General features: G+C 37.8%; 1 protein-coding gene and 2 long non-coding RNA genes across 4 annotated transcripts; 1 reads left to right on the forward strand and 2 right to left on the reverse strand.

The window, feature by feature from the left end:
- Positions 1-2,163: 2,163 nt before the first annotated feature.
- Positions 2,164-7,548, reverse strand: LOC113077131 (protein shisa-4-like). 2 transcript variants are annotated; one of them, XM_026249585.1, is made up of 6 exons: positions 7,422-7,548; positions 6,817-7,003; positions 4,853-5,009; positions 4,347-4,477; positions 3,475-3,721; positions 2,164-2,693 (listed from the first exon to the last, which is right to left on the reverse strand). In XM_026249585.1, exons 2-5 carry the CDS (start codon positions 6,875-6,877, stop codon positions 3,513-3,515), a joined length of 558 nt encoding a protein of 185 aa, XP_026105370.1. In that variant the 5' UTR covers positions 6,878-7,003; positions 7,422-7,548; the 3' UTR covers positions 2,164-2,693; positions 3,475-3,512. The 2 variants fall into 2 exon arrangements, with proteins under 2 accessions (XP_026105370.1, XP_026105368.1); XM_026249583.1 differs by having other exon boundaries at positions 2,165-2,696.
- A 12,392-nt stretch (positions 7,549-19,940) lies between these two features.
- LOC113077129 (uncharacterized) lies at positions 19,941-21,877 on the reverse strand. The gene is made up of 4 exons (XR_003281256.1): positions 21,610-21,877; positions 20,881-20,947; positions 20,441-20,761; positions 19,941-20,038 (listed from the first exon to the last, which is right to left on the reverse strand). It is a non-coding gene; the product is annotated as an uncharacterized LOC113077129 (long non-coding RNA).
- A 1,368-nt stretch (positions 21,878-23,245) lies between these two features.
- LOC113077128 (uncharacterized) lies at positions 23,246-23,698 on the forward strand. The gene is made up of 3 exons (XR_003281255.1): positions 23,246-23,283; positions 23,378-23,476; positions 23,593-23,698. It is a non-coding gene; the product is annotated as an uncharacterized LOC113077128 (long non-coding RNA).
- The last annotated feature ends 719 nt before the right edge of the window (positions 23,699-24,417 follow it).

The raw sequence follows: 24,417 nt of genomic DNA on the forward strand, positions 1-24,417 counted from the left end.
AAAGGATCAGGAAGATTTTGGAGGGGTCGAGTCCAGCACAATCCTTGGCCGGGACCTTGACATCTTTGGAAGGTAGCGTGCTTAGCGGGGCGAGCTCGCCGATGCTGCTCCTTAGGGGGTGCTGCCTGGGAGATAGAAGGGGCAGGCTTGCTCTGATGCAGAGTCAGCGCAGTCCTGGGCGACTCGAGGCAGAGGCTGATCTGGAGTGTTTGGGAAGGAAGTGTCACATGGCCTGGGATGACTTCTGTGCTGCAGTGAAACGCTCAGTGAACCCATCTACAGTAGGGCCAAAGAGACCGGTTGGAGAGACTGGGGCATTGAAAGTGAAAAGTGAAAGTGACGTGACATTCAGCCAAGTATGGTGACCCATACTCAGAATTTGTGCTCTGCATTTAACCCATCCAAAGTGCACACACACACACACACACACTGTGAACACGCACCACAGCAGTGGGCAGCCATTTATGCTGCGGCGCCCGGGGAGCAGTTGGGGGTTCAGTGCCTTGCTCAAGGGCACATAAGTCATGGTATTGCCGGCCCATGATTCGAACCCACAACCCTAGGTCAAACTCTCTAACCACTAGGCAACGACTTCCCCAGAAGTTGAGAAAGGCCACTTCATCTTTCTCCTTGATCTCCATCAAGTTGAGCCAGAGCTGGCACTCTAGCACAATCAAGTTGGCCATGGATCATTCGATGGTCAGGTCTGTGGCTTTTGTGGCGTGCATGGCCAAATCCGTGGTGATACGGAGGTTGCGAAAGGCAGGTGTGTCAGAACCAGACTTGTCTCATATTGAGAGGATGTGGAAAAGCTTGGCGTCCATCCCAGCTCAGCTCTCTCATTGGAGAGGGTGATGCACGCGGGTACTGAGCAGGCGTGGGCTCACCCAAGTCCGGGCACTGAGCCCCTCTACCCCACTGTCTCTTCCTAGCTGGCTCACTGAAGCAGGAAAAACGGGAGGGCGTGAGGGGTGGGACCGCTTTCATTGAAGAAAGCAATCCATGAGCGCAGAGAGGCAAGACTCATGCCCATTTTGGCAGGTTTTGGTGCACTGCATCGCCACAGGCTCACGCAGCTTTGCCGCACCGTCATTGGTTCAAAAAGTTTTCAAGTTTGAACCAATGGCAGTGCAGTTTCACTGCAGTATTAAAAAAGTCTTCAGCATTGAGGGAAATTAAGCTTTTCCTCATATGCAGTATGAGTGAAGTATCCAAAGGCAACTTAAGAGTTATACCCACCAATTAACCCTTCCATTAAAAGCTGCATACCTTTATCTTTAGCTAATTTCTTCTCTTCTTCTTTTCCTTTTTTTTCTAAATTGGGCACCTCATCGCTTTGACCTTTTCCTTTCCATCTCTGTGTTTATTTGGCACTGGACAATTAACAGATTTCCTGTGAAACACGGTCACGATCAGAAGTCAAGTCTAAACCAATTTGCCTGAAGCCGAGTTCAGACTGCACAATTTTCAAAGTAGTCGGGTCACTGTTCTTTTCACACTGCATAACTATCTTGGCAAGCATTGGTCCAAATATTTAACATGCCAAAAATCTCACGGCTGTCTGGGAATTGTCGGCAATTCACTGCGTGATTGTCACTTGCGTGAACGAGCACCGATTTGCCTGTGATTTTGGCCATTTGTCGGCAATTTCTCAAAACCTGTCGTTGTGCCAAAATCAGGGCTAAAATTGCGGTCTGAACTCAGCTTAAGTGACCACATAATGATTTTGTATAACTTATTTTTAATAGCCATTTCATGCAATTCAGAAAAACAGAAATGTGCAGGAACTGTAGGCCTGTATTAATAATATTATGAATGAAATGTACATTATTTGGAATGGTGGAGGTGTGACTGACTTTAGGCCACTAATTCCATTTGACTATTGCTCTATACAGTGGACCACAGGTTCTATGTATACGTTCTTTGTGGAACCATTAATGCCAGTAAAGAACCTTTATCTTTAAGAGTATGTCCAAAATATACAATAAAACAATATACAATAAAAACAAATATACAATAAAAACAGTCTTAAGATGGTGCAAGAATGTTTTCTCACACGGAGAGCTGTTCAGTTTAAGATTTCTGCCATTTATTCACCGGAAGTATGAAGTTGGCCCGTGACTGGTTGATTTATTTGATAGAATAATGTTCAAAATCTATGATAAAATTGTACAAAGGATTGTTTTCACATTTAGATAAGATGCATTAACTTTTGACCATTAAACAATTCGTTTTATGATGCCATTTATTGACCATTAAACAAAAGGCAATACAACAAAAGGTGTCAAACCACACTGAGAGCAAATCTGGTTAAAATTAAAGAGAAACTAACAAACAGTGGGTAATGACTGGAGTAAAAAAAAATTGAAAGCAAGTTTAAGCTAAATTGAAGCAACAATACTTTTATTCTCAACACAATTGTTCTTTGTAGAAGAAGCACGGGAATGTGAAACCCTCCACAATCCAGAGTTGATAAGTGGCCATTTGTGTGTGTGTGTGGGTGTGTGTGTGTGTGTGTGTGGTGCGGTGGGGTGGTGTTTAACTGGTCTCTGGTGAATCCACGTAATCAGGGTTGTGTGGTGGTTGAAGTGAGGTGTGGTCTGTGGGAAGCGCTGGTTGAAGCTGTGCTTGTAGAGCGTACATGATCTGATCTTCATCACATGCAGCCTGACTGAAGAGAGCATAAAACTGACCTGCTGGAAAACGATAATCAGTTGTTCAGTAATTAAAAATAGGATTGATTCCCCCCCACCCCCCTTTATTTCTCATGTAATGTAAAGTTTCTTTTTTTGTTGTTGTGTGCGTCAGTCATGCCATCTCACCCACTGTCACCACAATCATATTCTCAAAAACTAACACATGGCTCCGTAATGATTTATTCTTGGCATGTGAACAAATAGTTCTGCGACAATAAAAAATAAGTTTAGGCAGTTTTGAGCTTCCACATATTTTGGCTCTTGACTTCCACTCACATTTTAAGTGGCTCCTATTTGTGATCCTGGAGCACAAAACCTTAAGTCTTAAGTCAATGGGGTATATTTTTAGCATTAGCCAAAAAAAAAATATTGTTCAAAATGATCAATTATTCTTTTATGCTACCGTAAATATATCAAAACTTAATTTTTGATTAGTAGTATGCATTGCTAAGAATTCATTTGGACAACTTCAAAAGCGATTTTCTCAGTATTTAGATTTTTTTTGCACCCTCATATTCCAGATTTTCTAATAGTTGTATCTCAGCCTAACATTGTCCTATCAATAAACCATTAATACATTAATAGAAAGATTATTTATTTATTCTCTATTTTGAAACACTGACACTTAAGATTGCTTTTGTGGTCCAGGGTAACATTTGCTGTTTTGCTTCTCAAAGACGGCGCAGACTTAAAACAATAAAAGTTCAACAACATTTGGTCTTGTAGAATGTGCTAGGCTTTATTCTTTGTAAAACAGGTAGATGTTTGCAGATCTTACCAGACTCCAGATACTACATGGTCTCAGTCTATCCAGTACTAGATGTTCTTACTGGCCATGTCATACGAGGGTGGGGGTTCTGGTGCATTTGACTGTCCCTGATATGGTGCTGTCTGCATAGGCTGACCCCCGTAACCTGCTTGAGTCGGCACTGGTTGGTATTGTTGGGGCTGGACTACCTGCATTACTGGCTGCATCTGAATGGATTGTGAATTCATGACTGTAGTTACATTTGTTTGTACCGCAGCTGTGGAAAAGAAAAACAAGACAGAAATCAATTAATAATTAAATTTGATTAGCCTACTGAATCATTTATAAACCCCATTAATGGAACATTTCACCGAAAAATAAACATCTGCTGAACACGTTTCCAAGAAACAAATCTATCAAGATATTTTTTACTTTAAACTATCACTTCTGGACAAAGTGAACCATAACAGCACTTTCTCCTGTGAAAAAGTCCAAAGTTTCACATCAAAATCCACCAACATATTTGTTTAGAACAGTTTTGACTATTTTCAAATGTCAACAATGATTGGTCTGTGCATATTTCTCTCCTGAATCAGATAATGAGATAATGAAAAATAATAAAGATTTTTTTTTTTTTACTGGAGATGGCAATATTATGGATAGAGGACTTGCATTTTGGCCAAAAGTGACAATTTTGTGATGTTTTTATCAGCTGTTTGGACAGCAGTTGTTCTGACGGCACCCATTCACTGCAGAGGATCACGTGTGAGCAAGTGATAAAATGATAAATTTCTCCAAATCTTTTCAGATGAAGAAACAAACTCATCTACATCTTGAATGGCCTGAGCACAAGTACATTTTCAGTTTTTGATCAAGTATTTCTTTAACATTAAAACACTTACTTCTGTGTCTTCTGCACGTTTGATAGAAACAGCAGCAGGGGCAGCAGCAGCAGCAGCAGCAGATGAACAAGATGACGAAGGCCGCAAACCCTGCTATTGATAAGCCAATGATAAAACCAAGGTTTCTGCCGCTGGACAGATAAAAATATGAAGTAACAAGCATTAGAAAAAGCATCTTCTAGTATATTTAAGCTATAATTGAATCTATAAATCTTATTTATAATAAAATGTTAGTAATTAAAATTATATTTATTATTTTGTAAAACACAAGCTAATTTTCATTTTTGGGTAGACTAACCCTTTAACAATATATACACAACATATTTGAGTGTAAATCTCTAGATTGTACCATGATTCAGTTCACAGAATTAACAGTAGATCACAGCTATGGATGATGAGGGATATTAAAACATTAACTAAATATGAATATGAATTATTGTTAGGGTGTATAAAAAGTAACTTTTGGGTCTATTGTTTTAAGAAAGAAAAGGCTTAAAAATCCTTACATATTGCACATATTTTGATCACGCTTGGATAACCTCAAAATATCAAGGGGGCAGCAGAATCTGTCATTGCAGGTTCCACAGCAGTGCTGCAGAAACCCGCAGTTAAACGAAGGTCTGTACTTGTTCTTGCTGGTGTAATAGCTCTCACAGTCAGCTCCTAAAAGAACATACGATGATAAATTCAAGAGAATTGAGAGAACGGACTTTATAACATGAACATCGTTTAAAAAGTACCGTTAAATCAAGTACTGTACAAATGATTTTTGTACTTGACAGTCATTGGTCAACCAACCAACTTAGTTTGATGTTTGACAATCATTAGACAATCTTTATTATTATTATTTTTTTTTTGCCAATTATACTCTTTGTGGCTGTTATGTTTTGAACCCAAACTAACTCAGTCATAAAAATGTGCCCTTTACTGCACAAGGCTTCATTTCTAGGGGAAAATAGTAGGAAAAAAATGAAGCATTTAAATTAATTGAACAGTTTACGTACTTAACATTGTAATATAAAACCATTATTAAAATGTTCAGAAAAACATCCCTGTTATTGCACAAAGCTCTGTTTTTTTTCTCGGAATTACCATTTTATGTGTTTTATAATAGTTTTAAAACTTTTAATGTATGCAATAATAAACGATAACACCATTTCATCTAAAGGTATCAAACCAGCTGTAAAATATTCAGAATATTATTCCCTATAATCCACAAGGCTATATTTTCAGAATAAGCCTTTATTGTTTTTATATACAATACTGAATCCATATTCTTTATGTTTTATATACTGTACCCACTTAAATTAATTAAAACTCTGACACCGTTTGAGATAAAGGTATCAAACAACTATAAAATCTGTAAATATATATATATATATATATATATATATATATATATATATATATATATATATATATATATATATAATGAGATGCCAAAAACAAATAATTATATTAAAATCTAATGTAAATTGTGAATATATAGTTATAAGCCTGAATATTATCATGTCTGAATATATAGAAATCTGAATAGTTATAATTCTGAATATAAAAATGTAAATCTAAATACATAGTCATAAATCTGAATATATAAATGTAAATCTGAATGTATAGATATAAGTATGAATATATAGAAATATAGAAATATATATATATATATATATATATATATATATATATATATATATATATATATATATATATATATGTATATATATATATATATATATATATATATATATATATATATATATATATATATATATATATATATTATATATATGTACATCCTGTATATAGTTATCAATGTAAATATTTTACTTTATGAATTATTGTAAGTGCATCTTTTCATAGTACAATATGTGCATTGATACATGTAAAGGATACATAGGTATACTGTTTTAATTAACAAAGCATAGGATTAATATTTAGAGATTTTTACAGTTGTTTTGATACCTTTATCTAAAAATGGCTAATAAAAATGTGTGAGTTTAATTAAAGTATAGAAAACATTAAAAATATGGATTCTGTACTGTAAATAAAAACAATATAATATGAAAAACCAAGCCTTGTGCATCATGAGATCAAATGGTGTTATTTTAATGAATTTATATTACTGCATACATTAAAAGTTGTAAAATTATTATAAAATACATAAAAAGGTAATTCCAAAAAAACGGAGCTTTGTACAATAACAGGCATGTTTTTCTGAACATTTTCATATTGGTTTTATGTTATAATGTTATGTAGTTTCATTAAAATAAATCTGAATTTTTATTTATTTATTTTTGTTTTTTTTTACTTAGAAATAAAGCCTTGAGCAACTTAAAGGGTTAGTTTGGGCTCTAAACGTAACAGCCACAAAGAATATAATTGGCAAAAAAACAATGTCTAAAAAACTAACTTTACAAAATGGGGACACAAAAGCATGTTTAAATAGTTTATTTATTTTATGTAATAAACTTACCGTCTGTTACCGTGAATAAACCCGCAGACAGGAACATGAGAACCGCTGAGGTGAACGCCATCGTGCTGCTCTTCCTCTTCAACTAACTTCTCTTGATGCTCACAGTGTTACCAGATCAGCTCGTGGGCGTCTAATGAACCAGTTTTAGATTTTCCCCCTCTTTTCCGTCATCAACGTCAGGCAAACACTGGGGAAAAACGAAAGCGAAAGAGGAAGAGAAGAAGAAGAAAAACAGCTGTTGAAATTTGTTAAATATGTACATTTAAACATTACCCAATACAATCAGGGTTTGTTTGTGATTGGCTCTAAATATAAAACACAAAAAAATTAAAAAACATGTTTTATATTATATTAGTTTTTATGAAATGGAATTAGCTAATCTGAATTTGGAGCGATGTAAGTTAATACATTCTTAAAAATAAAGGTTACAAAAGTGTTTTTTCTTAGCAATGCCACAGAAGTGAATATTTAGAGAACACCTTCCTCTGCAATAAATAAGCTTATGTGTGATGTAAAGGTTCTATGTGTGCGTATGCAGCCATATCACCCTGCAGTCCAAGACCGGTTGCCCACTGAAGCTAAGCAGGATTGAGCTTGGTCTGTACCTGGATGGGAGACCTCCTGGAAAACTAGGTTTCTGCTGGAAGAGGTGATAGTGAGGCTTGCAGGGGGTGCTCACCCTGTGGTCTGTGTTGGTCCTAACAGACCCGCTATAAATCAAATGAAGTAAGTTTTTCATTCTTCTTTTGGGGGCAAAAAAATGCTCGAAAAGGCTGAGCAATGGTATACTGTTTCCGAACATTCCGATGGAAAAATATTAAACAAAAGAATAAAGATTAGCCACAGTTCAGAGTCAAGTATCATGTTTGCAATACGAAAGAACCATAATCAGTCCTTTATAGGAAGTCTCATAGTCTGTTAAATTTAAACAGGATGTGGAAAAATAGAGCGTACATGATCTGATCTTCAACATATGCAGACTGACTGAAGGAAGCAGGAAACTGACCTGCTGGAAAACGATAATCATTTGTTCAGTAAATAAAAATAGGATTGATTTTATTCACACTTTATTTCTCATGTAAAGTTTTTTGTTGTTGTGTGCGTCAGTCACACCATCTCACCCACTGTCACCACAATCCTGTTCTCAAAAACTCATGGCTACTTAATAATTTATTCTTGGCATGTGAACAAATAGTTCTGCGACAATAAAAAAGAAGTTTAGGCAGTTTTGAGCTTCCACAGACTTTAGCTCTTTACTTCCGCTCACTTTAAAGTGGCACCTTGTTGCTGTCTTTCTTGTCGAAGACGGAGCGCACATACATAAAGATGGGTCGGCTAGATTTAGCAATAGTTCAAACAAAATGGAAATTCTGTCATCATTTACTAACTCATGTGTTTCAAACCTGTAAGTTGAACGCAGAAGAGAATATTCTGAAGAATGCTGGTAACAGTTCACAGTAGCCACTGACTTCCACTGTATGAAAAATAAATAAAATGGAAGTCGGTTAATGGCTATCATCAACCGTCTGGTTACCAACATTCTTCAACATATCTTCTTTTGAGCTTGAGGGTGAATAAATGATGACAGAAATTTCATTTTTGGGTGAATTGTCTCTTTATGTATATGAAGTACAAGTATAGCGATTTTGTTGCAACGTGAACTTCTTGTCACAGACTTAAAACAATAAAAGTTCAACAACATTTGGTCTTGTAGAATGTGCTAGGCTTTATTCTTTTTGAAACAGGTAGATGTTTGCAGATCTTACCAGACTCCAGATATGTGGATGCTGGGGGCATATTGTTGTCCCAGAGTAGGTCCAATCGGAAAGGTTTGCAATCCATAAACTGGGTGAAGGTTATTAGTCGGGTAAGGTGACTACTGACTCTCCTGTGAATGGTGTTGTGCAATCATGACTGTAATTCTTCGCACCATATGTACTACGAAAGATGAATCAAAAGACAGCATTTAGTATGAACAAACCCCACATGTAGCTCTTTGTTCACAAATACTGACACTTACGATGGAGTTTTCCCGAAAACCACTATGGTCACCATGATGATGGTTTACATTTGATGAGGAGAATGAATTGAAGTTTGGCTTCTGCCTACATAGGGAAATTTCTCTGGCCCAGTTCCAGCCCACACAACCAGCTTTTGCTTGGTCCACATACCGCAATGAATGATGGTCCTAGTGTGGACCAGGCTGGCCCAAGTCTCAGCCAAGTTAATTACCCGTAACTTGCCCTGAATTGGGCCAGATCAAAATGTAATACTGGAACCAAAACATAACCTTAAGTAAACCATATCAACACCGGTCTTTAACCAGAAAGCCATAAACTGAGTCACACCTCAGCCTGATCCAATTTTTCTCTGGCCCAGCTCCGGCCCACACAACTTGACCCACATACCGCAATGATTGATGGTCCTAGTGTGGATCAGGTCTAGATTCCAGACAAGGGCCACACATGGGCCATTATAGTCAGTTCACACTTCCACAAACTGATTCTTTTGATGATTGATTCTGGACGTATTCTGTTCTAATGTTATAAGCGCGGGTAAACTGAAGGCTTGTATGAAGGGCAGTCATCGCCAATGACATTACATCGACCGCAAAAGAAGTGGTGAACCGTATTTTATGTTTTCAACCGGTTTATTTGATTGAATTGTCGGAAACAACCGGTTCACTTGAGCACCTGCTCCTTTGCCCCTTAAGTGCCCTTTTGTCAAAGCTAAATTTTCTCGAATTTTTTTTTTTGTAATAACGTTCCCTTTTGTGAATGCCTGCCCACGCCCAATTATAATATTAGTCAAATGTATTAATAATAATTTAGTCGTAAATAAAATGACGAACATGATGACCCTTTAATTGCCAGAGGATATTTTCAATACCGTGGCTGCTGGTAAGTGGTGTTTCATTCTCAGCGAAGTGATTTTGATGTTTATTTACTTATTATTATTTTACAATAACGATGTGATGTGAGAACATGCAGATATGTTGTTTATATTGCTGTGTGTAGCCTGTAGTGTAGAAGTAGCGTGCTGTTTGAGGTAGAAAAGTTTCACAGGCATCGAAGGGTCTGGTCTTTTTTATGTTATTTGACTAAACTTTTATTATATTACAGTACTTATTTATTTTGCCTTAAAAATAATTATCACAACACTGGTAAGGCTTATTCAGATTTTCTCATTCTCTGAATTATCATTATAAAAATAAAAACAATTCAGAAATGAATTAAAATATAATTATATTTTAAATGTGACGCAAATATATTTTTTTTCTACAATAGCAACAGTATTTACAGCAAGACCACTTTAGCCTGTAAACTCAATAATATCTCTCTGGAAATAAATGTAAAATTATCAATGTCAATAAAAAATGCATAATATACCTGACATGCAGGACAGTGCAGTGTGAAGGAGATGAATAACAAATGTAGACTGTCATTTGTTTACATTGCAAAGGTGTTCAATTTTAGACAACAACAACTACAACAGTAATAATACACTGTAAACCCTGATAAGTTCACCGAACTCAAAAAATATTTTGTAACAGATTACACAAAAAAAACATTTAAGTGATGTTTTTAAATGTTTTAAGTTTACATAAACTTAAAAAATTTAATTCCAGTTGCCTTAAATTATCTCAGAGTTATCTTAAATAATTATATTTCTGAACTTATAATTAGGGAGTAATTCACTCATAATTTTATCTATTTTTCAACTCCTATAATGTGGGAAATACACTCAAAATTAGGCTTTTGCTGTCCATGCTCAGTCTAACCACAGGCTCTACTATTCACCACAACGGTAACACTACAAATCCAACATAACATAAACCTTTGTAAAATCTAATATAACACAACATTCATGTATTAACTTATGTCCCTCTATGTTAATCTTGTGTAAAAACACACAAAATAACACTTAATTTCTAAATTTATTTTCCTTGTTTTCTGATGCAAAGCATGCTGGGAACTAGAAAACACAATAATTTTAAGTTCACCTCACTACAACAAATTTTTTATTTTAATTTTTAATAAGTTAACAGAACTTATTTAAATTAAGTCCAATGAACTTTCGTTATTATTTGAGTGCAATTAACTAATTTCATTTGATTAATTTCACTGTTCGGTTTTACAGTGTAATATTAATCACTATATTCCAGTGTATCAGTTTTTTAATGTTTTGTATCAATATTTAGGTGGACTTACTGATTAGGTCCGAGAGTAGTAGTGATGGTTAAAATAATAGATTAATGCTGAAATAGTAAATTGACCCTTGTTCCTAGATGGACAGAGAGTGGAAAGTAATAGATCAAATGAGGAAATGGAGATAGAGGAAGAAAAAGAGGGAAATGTAGAGGCACAAGTGACAGAAGAGAGCAGGGAACAGCAAGCCAGGAGACAGAGGCTGGTGAGAAAGAGGAAAATGTAGAGGCACAGGTGTTTTCTATAGTTTTTACTATAACCGCTATTCTAAATTATTCTGTAGAACAGAGAAGAAAAATCCATCAGGTTGGGACAATTTCAGTTTCTAATCCCAGAGCTATTATTATATTAAACTTAAAATTGTCTTCTCTATTGTTTCTTTTTCAAAACTGCATCAAAGCATTTGCTGCCGTTTCAATACATAATCATCCATATCTATATGTGAATCAGCAAGGAATGCATCACAGTATATTGCTGTATTGATATTTTGAACAGCACCATTTAAAGCCTTGTTCCATGTGCACCTTTTATACTTTGAGCACCTGCCCCTCCAAAGGTCTTTGCACGGCCCAGTTCAGAGGGAGTGTCAGCCACGTTAAAAAAGTTAACCACTTAAGTCATTTGTGGATTAATGCGTATTGGAGACGCAAACCATTTAAAGGGACTACTTTGATGATGTTTTTCTTACCTTTCTGGATATGGACAGTAGACCGTACACACAGTTTCAATGGAGGGAGACTTAGAACTGGGACTAAATCTAAAATATCTTAAACTGTGTTCCGAAGATAAAAGGAGGTCTCAAGGGTTTGGAACGACATGAGAGTAAGTTATTAATTAAATAATTTACATTTTTGGGTGAACCAACCCTTTAAAGTTTGAGCATATTGTTTGCAAACTGCAATTGATTAATTAAAAACAAAGTAGTTGATATGCTGTGTTGTTTTTGTTTAGTAGCAGTAATATTAAGCCGTGTCAACTGTATTTTTATATAGTTATTAGCTGTGTCAACTGTATTTTTTGTAGGTGTTCATGAGACCCCCCTTTAAATGACCAGGACCACCCATTGCCCCCCCAATCAAAATTGTCTGTAGCCGGCACTGCTGCGAACTAATGTTGCCGTTGCTTGTTGACATTATGCAGACATCCCAACCTGCAAAAAGTCATTTCAGGGAGGTATCCCGAAGACCCTGTAGTCACCTTCTCAATGAGACTTTGCCTATCTGAATGGGAGAACTGAGATATATTGGAGCAGCCTTCCCTGCGCTTAGCCTCCCTAACATGTTGTGGTCCCTAAAAGATAAAGCATAAATTATTATTTCTATAAGCTATAGGCCTATGTAATTATTTGTTGTCATTATGTTTTACAACTATAAGACAGGGGTACACTTTCGTGTACTTTTTTTTTTTTTTTTGTGACACTCTCCTTCTGCCATGGTGCTCCTGTTTCTAGATAGACATAACTGATTAATTTTGTTCGGGAGAAGAGATAAAAGCCCGCCCACACTGACAATTGATTGGTTGATTTGCAGAAAAAGGCCAATCGGGATGCTCTCTGTCTTAAATGGGCTTCATACAAGCACATTAGCACACACACGCAAGGTCTCTCGCTCCCTCTCCCTCTCTGCCGTGCGCGCGCTACACGGTTTGAAACAGTATCTGTTTCGCATGCGCGCTTTTGCTCGCTCGGTCTAGATTCCGGGATATTTTAACTAATTTGCGGGTCTCAGGGAGCCGCTTTCAATATGCGGGAGACTCCCGGAACTTCCGGGAGACTTGGGATGTCTGCATTATGGACGTTAAAAGTAAGTAAAACCGATTACAACTGAGGTTTCAGAGCATTCCAAAAACTCTGTAACGGCTAATTAAACGCATCTAGTTGCGAACCGGAAGTTCGAAGCATCCTACATACGCGTACGCGCAAAGCATAATGGGGTAAGGCCGGTGACACACTGGCTGCGTGGCGTGAGCGCCGCGTGTCTGAAGCGTCCCAGAAGCGTCCCAGAAGCGTGGCGGATTCTGTGTCTTTACACACCAGAAGCGTGCCTGACGCGGCGCTGGCGCGCTGCTGCTGTAGAGGAAGACCGTTGACAGACCAGGCTCATGTCTTCATTACAACAATATATACTTTTGTTTACACACCTACACCTACGCCTACTGATAAAGGACACCATCAAAAGTATTGACGGCGAAATAGATTATGTTTGACAGGTGCAATATTTGAAAATCGATAATTATTTTTTTATTTTTTTATTAGGCCTACATTTATATCTGAATTTATGTCAACCTATAGACTTTCAAATATCAAAATATCAGGAATTCATATGTATTTGTGTACAAAATGACATTTAAACACATTTTCCTATTATATTTTGCCTGGAAAAGCTTCCAACACGCGCGCGTGTCGCTGTAAAAATAGGCGTCGGTTCTATTTCTAGCAAGCAAGCGTTTGCCGCGCGACTCACGCAGGCGGTCTGCAAGCTCTAACCTGTTAACATGGGAGCCGAATTAAAAACCGACACGCCACGCGGCTGAGACGCTTGCGCCACGCATCCAGTGTGTCACCGGCCTAAATAAAGCATTTCGGTGCTTCTCTAATTATTGGCTGCATCAGAAATGTATATTATATAATATATGCTTTTTTTGAACATTTTTGAAATTTAAAAATATTAAAAAAAGTTGTTTTTTTAAGGCACTCATTCACTCGATATATATAAATACCTTATATAACATTTGCTAAACTTCTGAATGTTTGAGGTTTTACTTACTAGTGAGTTGGTTCATAGCGCCTAGGAGATGTTCTTCAACAGGAGATCGGCTCCTGCTCCGCAACATGGCCATCAGCAGAAGAATATAGGAGCAATGTGTCACATTATAGCCAACAATATGTAGTTTACAATATTAGGTTTATTAGAAATTAAACTCTTCTACATTTCACCTCTGTTGTAAACTACAACAGAGGTGAAATGCAGAAAAGAGAAAGAGGAAACAGTGGAGAGACTCTCGCTACTTGTCAGTTGAGTGAGTTGGGGCCCCTTTTCCATGGTAACTGCTTCCGCTACAGTTTAAATGCGATTTGAATTCTCAACGCGTGCGCCCGTTAAACCACATTAAAGTAAGGCATTTACACAAATAGTACATAAAAGTAAAATAAAACGTCCTGAAACCCCATCATGTATTGTTCAAGTAGACAATAGACCTAAATCAAACTGTAAATTGAATGAGAATATGAAAGCAGTAAATGTAAAACATTTTTTTGAAGTTTAAATATATTTTATATATTTAAAATATATATATATAAATAACAGGATATACCATTCTACAATATAAGATATAATATCATATCATGTAAAAGCCTATCATATGAGGCATGACCAATTTGCACTCAGATGGTTTATCAGAATAAAATTTATTATTCTGTAAATTAAAAAATATTCAGAATTACACAAGTGAGGTGAGTTGGACTAGTTACCAGAAGGTTGCCGGTTCGAGTCTCGGGGCTGGCAGGAGTTGTAGGTGGGAGGGAGTGAATGAACAGCACTCTCTTCCATCCACAATTGTCAGGGGAAGTTGAGGCCTAGTGGTTAGAGAGTTTGACTCCTAACCCTAAGGTTGTGGGTCTGGGTCTCGGGCCAGGAATACCACGACTGAGGTGCCCCTGAGCAAGGCACCAAACCCCCAACTGCTCCCCGGGCACCGCAGCATAAATGCCTGCCCACTGCTCCGTGTGTGTGTTCACAGTGCTTCTGTGTTCACTGCTGTGTGTGTGCACTTTAGATGGGTTAAATGCAGAGCACGAATTCTGAATATGGATCACCATACTTGGCTGTATGTCACTCACTCACTTTTTTTAAAATTAAAATCCATAATTCTGCCATCAAACCAGCTCTCTGTTCGATAAACTGGATCATTACGAGTTGGCTCTTGAGTCGAAATGAACAAATCATTTAGACCCTTCACAATCCAGTGTTGTTATCTGGCTATTGAGAATCAGAAATTGTCGTCATAGCACAAAGCCCCTCCCTCGATATCACGGTCTCCGCCATGTTGGAATCAGAATCAGAATGAGCTTTATAGACAGATATGTTTACACATACGAGGAATTTGTTTTCGTGACAGAAGCTCCGCAGTACAACAGAATGAAAGTGACAGCGAAGGATACCGGAGGCGAAACAGGATTGTTTAAATGTGTTGTTAAGAGTAGGTTCTCGCAATTCTGCACTGTTTTACCATGCCTGGAAGTTACTGCTGCGTTAAAAACTGCTGCAGTACCTCACACGATACATATGGAAAACATAGGAACAATGAAATACAGTTTTTTTTAGGTTACACCAAGCGCAAAACAGCGGTATTTGGAGAAGCTCTCAAGCAGCACAGAGACCTGGACCATTTACCTCCTCCATTCACACATATGGACATTGGGAATTATATTGTTTTTGGTTTAAGTTACTACACAATGCAGGAGTTTAAAAGCCACAAGTCTTTGGAAAGTTACGAGGCTTTCTGCTGTGGCTGGGTCCATCTACAGCAGGTGATGAAAACAGTGTTGTACTGGCCAAAGTAAGTTTATTCACATGCGTTTTAGCGTATTGTAATTACATTGCATTTAGAATTAACTGCGACTGAACACTAGATTGTAACGAGATGTTCAATGTATACGAACGTTTCCAACATGTTTTGATGTATGCTAAAGCTGTGTATGTTTAGTTATAAGTTAATTTTTTTTTGTTGGGGGCTGCAAAGTGGACAAACCAGTTCTGGGTTAGCTAGGGTAGTTAAATGTGTGATTTGCGAGATGTAAATGTCCGGGTTAGATTAAAGCCATTAACAGTGTGAATGCAAAGTGACTTACATTGTAAACAATATTATTCCCAATGTCCATATGTGTGCACTGAGGTAAATTGTCCAGGTCTCTGTGCCGCTGCAGGGACCTGCCTGAGAGCTTCTCCAAACACCGCTGTTTTGCGCTTGATGTGAGCTTGTTCCTGTAAGGTCCACTTTCTTTCGCCTTATGTTTTTGCATTGCTTTACTTTCTTCCTTTTCTTTCTCGTATTCGTAGATCCGTCTCGATCTGTTCCGCCGACAAAATAAATGCGCAAAAATGAAAGCGCTCTGAAATGTTTAGTCGCGCCTCTGTGAAGTTCTGAAGGCATTGCCCCTGGCAACAGACCCCTCGTATCCTTCCATCAGGGCCGACCGGCTCAGACCCCTCCCAAATCGGCACGTGACTCCTCATTCTCAATTAGTGTGTGTGTGAGAGTGTGTGTGTGCTCTTGTTTTTGTGACATATCAGGACACAAGTCTGTATAATGACATGGGTATGACACAGGTATTACAAGGAGAGGGTAACTTAACATAACCCATGTCCCCATTTTTCAAAATGCTTATAAATCATACAGAATGTATCATACATGTAGAATGTAAAAATGAATTTTTTTTGAGAAAGTAAAAATGCAAACGTGTGTGTGTGTGTTTGTATGTGTGTATGGGCAGGGGCGGATTTAGACATTTTGGGGCCCAAGGCAAACACAGACATGGGGCCCTCTACATCTCTTGTTTCCCTCCTTTTGTCAATCCTTATTTTTTTAAAAAAAGCCCTTCTTGTTACTTCTCTTCAGCAGTCTTCACATTGCAATGATGTATAGACATCTGGAGTTGTATCTGTAAGAAAAAAAGAAGAAAAATAAAAAGGATAAATTCTATCCTTGCTCTGAACTGGGCCTCTCTGCACTATTAAGCAGCGTTCTTTGTCAGTGAGATGTTTTGGCCAGAGTGCTTGGTCATCTTCAAGTTCAAGTGTAACACATTGGTCAGAATAGTCGTGTTTCCACTACCGAGCTAAGACCGGCGTGCTAGTGCGTGCCAGGGCCAGTTGCGTTGATCGTGCCTCGGGGCTTCCTCGGGGCCAACGGCCAGGGTTTTTTGGCCCGACGAAAACCTTGGGCCAAAGCGGGCCAGCTGGGGCTAGAGGAGGAGTTGTGAACAAAGAAAGGCGGAGTTTCTCCGTGTCTGGAGAGCGTCAGCGCGGATAATTTCAGAAAAATAACAGCTTTAACAGCAGCATTAACGACGTTTTAAAATAAGTTGAGCTCAAAACTCACTCTTAGTTCGCAGCAAGTGTTTGCTTGATCCGATGTGGATTATAATCACTAAACAAGGCAGAAATATTTATAAGCGATGTAAAAGACTATGCTCGATAAACATTAACGTTACACAGTAAACATGTTAAATATGACCGCTTGGAGAAATCAGACGTCAGCTTCTTATTCACAATTGTGTATTTATTAAGTAACATTTTATCTGTCGTCTCGTTTCAAGAGTTTAGCTCCACGTTGCATATCATCAAAATATAATAACGATTTTTGTTCGGGAGCTTTTATAAAAATAGAGAGTCTGCGCCGAGGATCATTTAAGAAAGATAACAGCTTTAACACCAGCATTAAACACTTTTTTTTAAAATAAGTTGAGCTCAAAACTCTCTTTCAGTCAGCAGCGAGTGTTTGAAATAACTTGATCCAATGTGGACCATACAAGGCAGAAATATTTACAAGCGATGAAAAAGATATGCACGCTAAACATATTACCATAGTAAACATGGTAAAATATGACCGCTTGAAGAAATCAGACGTCAGCTTCTTATTCTCTATCACAATCGTGTATTAAGTAACTTATATTATCTTTCACAAGCCTCGTCTCGAGAGTTTATCTCACGTTGCCTATCATAAAAGAATATAGCCTAATAATGTTTTTTGTTCGGGAGCTTTTATAAAAATAGAGATATTATCATTAATTCTAAATATGACGGCTATACTGTGGCCAATAAACAGAAACAGACTCGACTGAATAAGCAGGCTATTTTCATAAGCGTTAAAAAAATAAAATAAAATAGAAATAAGTGTATTTATGTGTGATTAATTTTGAGTCCTGATAAATTAAATAAATTCTATAGATAAAACATCGATGATTTTGAATTTGAATATATAACAAAGCATGCAAACAAACAAACTTTTAAGCCCTGGCTCGCACTGGGCCGACAGTGGAAATGCGGCTAGTGACCGCTAGTACTCATTACTCATCAATTTTCCTAAAAACTTTTTGCTTTCCTCCTGTTTCTTCCTTTTTTCAGCACCGCTTGGGTAGCTTCGCTTCATTTTTACTGTCAACACTCTCTCTCTGTACACTATCACTGCCAATCACTTCTTCTTCGTCAGTTTTTTGGCGCATTACAGCCTTGTCACTTTCGCAGATGCGCAGTAAGTGAAATAATGGAATAGTCCAATGTAGTGAGGTGGGGGGGGGGGGCCTCCTGTCTGCGACACTAATGATTTGATGCCATTTTTCGCAAATGGAGTTTTAGAAATATATATTTTGCACGAAGTAAAAAAAAAAAAAAAAAATCTTTAAGCAAGTTAATGGGGCATTTTGGGGGCCCCTAGGTAGCTCGGGGCCCAAGGCAATTGCCGACCTTTGCCTAATTGTAAAGTCCGCCCCTGTGTATGGGGCGGGGGTTTAACTGGTCTCTGGTGAATCCACGTAATCAGGGTTGTATAGCGGTATGTGTTGGAAAGAACACATAAGACTCAGTTGAATCAAAGTTAGGAGTTTACTGTTGATCAGGTTGAGTGGTAACAGTGAGTGGTCTGAAAATATCAAAGAATAATAAGAAATATTAGGTATACAGCAGATTAAATAGCATTCACACAAGCAATAATACAGGTTACATTATTAAAGTTGTTGCAGTACACAGTTGTCCACAAGGTGGCGTCGCGGGCTTACTCATGGCATATGACAGCTGTCATTGCAACATGTCGAGAAGGGTCTGTCTGCAGACTGCAAGACGGGGGCGTAACTTGAAGTAGGAGGCGTAACTTGAAGTTGTTCAAATCACACAGAACCACGCGAGACCTCAAAACGAGATTTTGTCGGGATGCGTTCGAAACCGCATACCCTTTAATTAGGCACTTAATTTCAATAAGTACTAACTAAAGGAGCGCTAAAAGAGTTTATACTTTACAGCCTAAATGCGAATGTATGAAGTATGAATCCAAATTGTATATCATCATCCGCTATGTTGATCATGTGACCTACAAAGTTATAACAAGCACAAAAACGTAAAAGATATAAGTGACAGGTTTAATTATTGTATTTGTAATTATCTTGATAATGAAGAACGTTGCAGAAACGGCTGCCTTTTTATTTTGTGATTGTAGTATAGCCAATACTGTTGATTTTTTTATATATATATTTTTTTTAACTCCACTAATGTGATCAAGTGTTATCCTTAAAACATTTGTTTTTTATTAGAAAACCCAAAATCGTTATCTCTTGAATATTTTTTAAATAATTTTACGTGAAAAACGTTTTTCTTTTATAGCATCTCATACTATGAACACATAATTTTTTTATTTACTGTTTTATGGCATTATGACTGTTTATTGTCAGATACAACCTCTTACCATGATCTTTTATGTAATAATTTGGCAATAATAATAAAAAAGTGGGTCAGGTGCACAAACACCTCACAGCGGAACACCCATCTGCACAAAGGGTACTTCGATCAGCTGCTTGAAGATCTCATCTTTGGAGAAGACTGTTGATTTGATACTCTAGTATGTAAATGTAAGTATTACTACTCGAAAATTAACATTACCCCATAATGAATTGCATCTTTTGCCCACCCCAACATTTACCATGCAATAATAACGATAAATGCCAACCAATAATTATATACATTTTTTTTCTTAAAATTACATTTTAGTAAAAGAAGCCAAATGTATTTTCTTTTGTGACACAGTGATCCTCCTGCCATCTGAACACAGCTGATACAGTTCTGCCGCTGCACTTCACAATCTCACTCTTCTCAATGGGGATGTCGTTGAGCAACAGGAAGAGGAAGACCTTGATGACGGCTCTCTGACACAACCTTGAAGCTAGAGCAGGGGAAGACGTGCAGGACAATCTGACTGCTGTGTCTGCTCCAAACTTTCGTGTGCCTGCACCCCATGAGCACGACTACCTGAAAAACATTTACACAGAGTTTACAAGTACATGATTTATTACTTTTGTAGTGGGCTAAACCACTGAAGTGGTTCAAATATATAAATAAATTATACATTTATCCAAAGTGACTTACAGTGCATTCAGACTAACAGTTTTTACCTAACATGTGTTCCCTGGTATTTGAACCCACAACCTTGCACTGCTAACGCAATGCTCTACCCCTTGAGCCACAGGAACACCAGTGTGTCCTTGAGCAAGGCTCTCTTCTCCAGGTTGATCAGGGGATTGTAGGCCCCTGTAATAAGAGCACTGTCAATCACTTCAGATAAAAGCTCCATCACATTTTTTGATGATGCTTTTGAAGCTTCTGAAAGTCAGCCTTCATTGTTTAAACATTAACCAGCTGAACAAACATTACCCAAATCACATGCTCAGTGTCTTGTGGTCTTTCCCTAGATGCTCTCACTGGCTCTGGGGTCACTGAGGATGAAGACACCACAGCAGCATCTGGTCCTGATGAGACGGTAAGAGCTGGAGTGATGGAGCGTCTCATCTGTGACTCTCGATCATTTCCAGGATGATGCTGTGGTCTTCTCCATCCTCAGTGCACACACCAGTCTACAGACATGTTCATGTCCTACAAAAATACACAATACAAAAAGTCATTACATTATTCTTTTGTTTCAGGTTTTCCCTCTTTTTCACCTTTCCTTGCAGGTCCTGCTCCACCACAAAAGATCTGCAGCAAATGCACAGAAATCAAGAATAAGAAAGGAGGTGTAATAGTTGTTTAAAATTACATTAAAATAAAATACAACTTGATTTAAAATGTTTCATTTATTTTTGTAGTGTACTTACACAAATCCTTTGATGGTAGCATTCCTTCATCCTACAGCAGATAAACACATATGTGTCTCATCTGTCCCTGTAACATCCAGACAAGAGTCAGTCTCCTCTGTTATATATCTGTGATATACTGCATTTACATGTTGAACTAATAACTGATGCAACTCACTTTTTATCCAACACAAATGTTCCTTAAATTATCAATATTGCAAATGGACAAATAAAATAGATAACTTATGTTTAGTTACTTTATGTAGATTTGTTTGTTTACATGACTCACATTCATCTATAGCAGTGTAGAAAAATGTGAATTCTACACAATATCACACACAGATATCACTCAGACACCTGTTTCATGTCTGTTGGATGTGCTCATCTACAATACTTATCAAACATTATCCAGTCAGATGATAAATAGACATTTTAGTACTAGTCTTCAAGAAGTATATATAGTTTATGTAAATCTACTATTGAGTCATGTACTTAATGGAGCTCCCCTGTTAGTTATGCATTAAAAAACATGTTTACAGCTAAATCACAAATATGCTATATTATGTAGGTCACAGACAGACCGAGCCTGTGATACCTGGGGATAGCGTCTTTTTACCTTTTGCTTATATGTTGATTACTTTACGCCTTAGTTTTAATAAATTATTAACTCCAAAAACAATACCACTGTATGAAAATGACTTATACACTTCAATTTAAATAATTATTTCGGAAAAAAAATAAGATTCTCACAGTTGTCTCTCACAGCAAGCTGTCATATTCGTCTTCTTTCCAGTTTAACGGCGGTTGGCATCCAGCTTATTGGTGCATTACCGCCCTCTTCTGTTCCGGAGTGTGGGTCAGATAATACGTTTTCCTACTAAAACGTACACTCTCACATTGTCCCCTAACATTAATATCTACACACACATCATGAATCAAATCCTGCCTAAAACCCCTGTCTCCCTTAAAACGTAATCAATATTCTACTCTGTGCCGCCATATTGCAAATAACTTATCGTTTTGAGGTCTCGCGTGGTTCTGTGTGATTCGGACAAGTTACGCCTCCTACTTCAAGTTACGCCCCCGTCTTGCAGTCTGCAGACGTACACGCTTGACTTTGACAGCGAATAACTTTACATCTGAGGCGTTTAAAGACTCTGTTTGTCCATTATTTATTTCTAAAGATACACGACAATGTATAAAGGGCTCCATTACCTTCTAATGCCCCATAGAAACAGTTTTTGTAAAAAAATAGGCTAACGATTGCTTCATAACCACTCGACTCTCTGTCGCATTACTGTACAGACAGGAGGAGAAGCTCGCAGGCAATTAACTTAATATGTCGTACTGGCGTTACATTTTAAAATACTATACAAAATAATTAATCAGAATACTTACTCCTGCTCACTCACGACAAAGAACTCCCCGCTCAAGCTCGCCGTCTCTGCAAGATTAACGATGGCAGTTTGCACGCACAGCTACTAGAAGATTTACATCTGGCAGACAGGTTGCTGACGTCGTCAAGCTTCGTTTGAGTCTACGTGTCAGAAACGGAAGTGCTAAAAAACGCTGGGCTTCATTTGTCTCAATTGAGTTCCAATGGGGTCGCTGTGTCCATTTCTTTTACTGTCTATGCTTTGAACTCCCGAACTGACTCAAATGACTCGCGAACCCGTTCCGAACTCTCAAAATGATTCAAATGATCCGCGAAGCCGCTCCGACCTGACTCAAATGATTCGCGAACCCGCACCGAACTCTCAAAATGATTCAAATGATCCACGAAGCCGCTCTGACTCAAATGATTCACGCTCCGACCTCCCAAACGGACTCAAATGATTCGCGAACCCGCTCCGAACTCCCGAACTGACTCATTCGCGATCCCGCTCCGAACTCTGATTCAAATGATTCGCGATTCCCAAACTGACTCAAATGATTCGCGATATCCCGCTCCGAGCGCCCGAACAGACTCAAATGATTCGCGAACCCGCTCCGAACTCCCAAACTGACTCAAATGATTCGCGATCCCCAAACTGACTCAAATGATTCGCGATCCCGCTCCGAGCTCCCGAACAGACTCAAATGATTCGCGATCCCCAAACTGACTCACATGATTAGCGAACCCGCTCCGAACTCCCGAAATGAGTATAATGATTCAAGCTCCGAACGCAGTGTTTGCGAATCATATGGATTGGCATTTTAACATAATCAGGTGAGCAGATCACTCTCTCACTATTTGATTGCTCTAGTCTTTATCCACTCATCATCCACCAATCAGAACACACGAGAACTCTTTGACCACAGTTGCTGTGCTTCAAAAGCTCTTGCAGCAGCTCAACCCTGGTTTTCTCTGAGGTGGTCGGATCACATCAGATTGTGGTTAATCTTGCAGATCATGACTTCTACTCTTCCTCTCCCTGCAGTTTGGTAATATAAAGATTCCTTCTTTGAACTCCCACCTCTTCTGTGGGTTTTATTGTTCTGGTTCTGTATTGTTTACTGCTCATTTTCAATCTCCAAGGTGAACGTTACGAGATGGCTACACTGAGGGAAAGAGTGAGAAGTTCAGTCAAGACAGTGCTCACTTTTCATAGTGAATCAGACACCTACGAGACCAAAGGTAGAAATTGAATCATACACACTCATGTGTTTTGTTACTAATAATTTGTTGGTTATTTAAATTCTGTACAAGACAAGACAAGACTGTTATTTAATTTTTTATTGTTTCTTTATTAGTTCACCAGTAGGGGGCCCCATATACATTCAAGTGCTACAAATTCACCAAACAAACCATAAAAGACAGTCCAAACCAGGCACGTGTTCACTTACAGTAGACATCAAATGGGATTTTTTTTTTTTTACACGTGTGCGTGTTTCTGTTTGTGCAAAATTGTCCCTGTCAAAATAGTTTTGTCTTGCTAACATCGATGACTTATGAGAGAACTACCATGTTGCTTAACTATTTATATATATATATATATATATATGTGTGTGTGTGTGTGTGTGTGTGTGTGTGTCATTTTTGAAGATTCCAACCATTTAGGTTTGGAATAAGGGTGAAGTCAGCTAAACTGTGCCAAATTAGATTGAAGTGGCATATCTCTTAACATTTTTATAGTCAATCACAATAACTAATTTTCCATTTTTGCTTCAACACTTGTTGACATGTAACTATAATTTGATTGGTCTGAGTTTCTTAAGGCAACAGGGCAGAGTTACATAAAGCTTGTCAGAGAAATTGTAAAGTAAGTGAGCCTGACATTTCATTAATCACCAATAAGGGTACTAAACCAATCTTACATATGCTTACCAACAAAGCAAAGGTTTATGAACAATGTTTTGACATGCTCTTTCAAATAAAACAGTTTAATATGAATGTAGTATATATAAAATGTCATTTAGGTAGAAATGGCTGGTTATGTTAAAATGTCCCACAAATTTCAGTTAAAATGGCTGCATGTACAGAAATTGAGGGTAAAAATAGGTTTATAGGCCGAGATATGTATGCATATAAAATCTAGTCTTAAAAAAATCCAAACACAGGATTGAATTTGGGATTTT

Source organism: Carassius auratus, unplaced genomic scaffold (genome assembly GCF_003368295.1).
Source record: "Carassius auratus strain Wakin unplaced genomic scaffold, ASM336829v1 scaf_tig00021607, whole genome shotgun sequence".
NCBI classification, from domain to species: domain Eukaryota; kingdom Metazoa; phylum Chordata; class Actinopteri; order Cypriniformes; family Cyprinidae; genus Carassius; species Carassius auratus.

Coding starts and splice junctions, on each gene's coding strand:
- LOC113077131 (XM_026249585.1), bottom strand. CDS start 6,877: ATGGCGTTCACCTCAGCGGTTCTCATGTTCCTGTCTGCGGGTTTATTC. Junction 5,010..6,816: donor TTTATTCACGGTAACAGACG/GTAAGTTTATTA, acceptor ATGTTCTTTTAG/GAGCTGACTGTGAGAGCTAT. Junction 4,478..4,852: donor GATCAAAATATGTGCAATAT/GTAAGGATTTTT, acceptor TTATCTGTCCAG/CGGCAGAAACCTTGGTTTTA.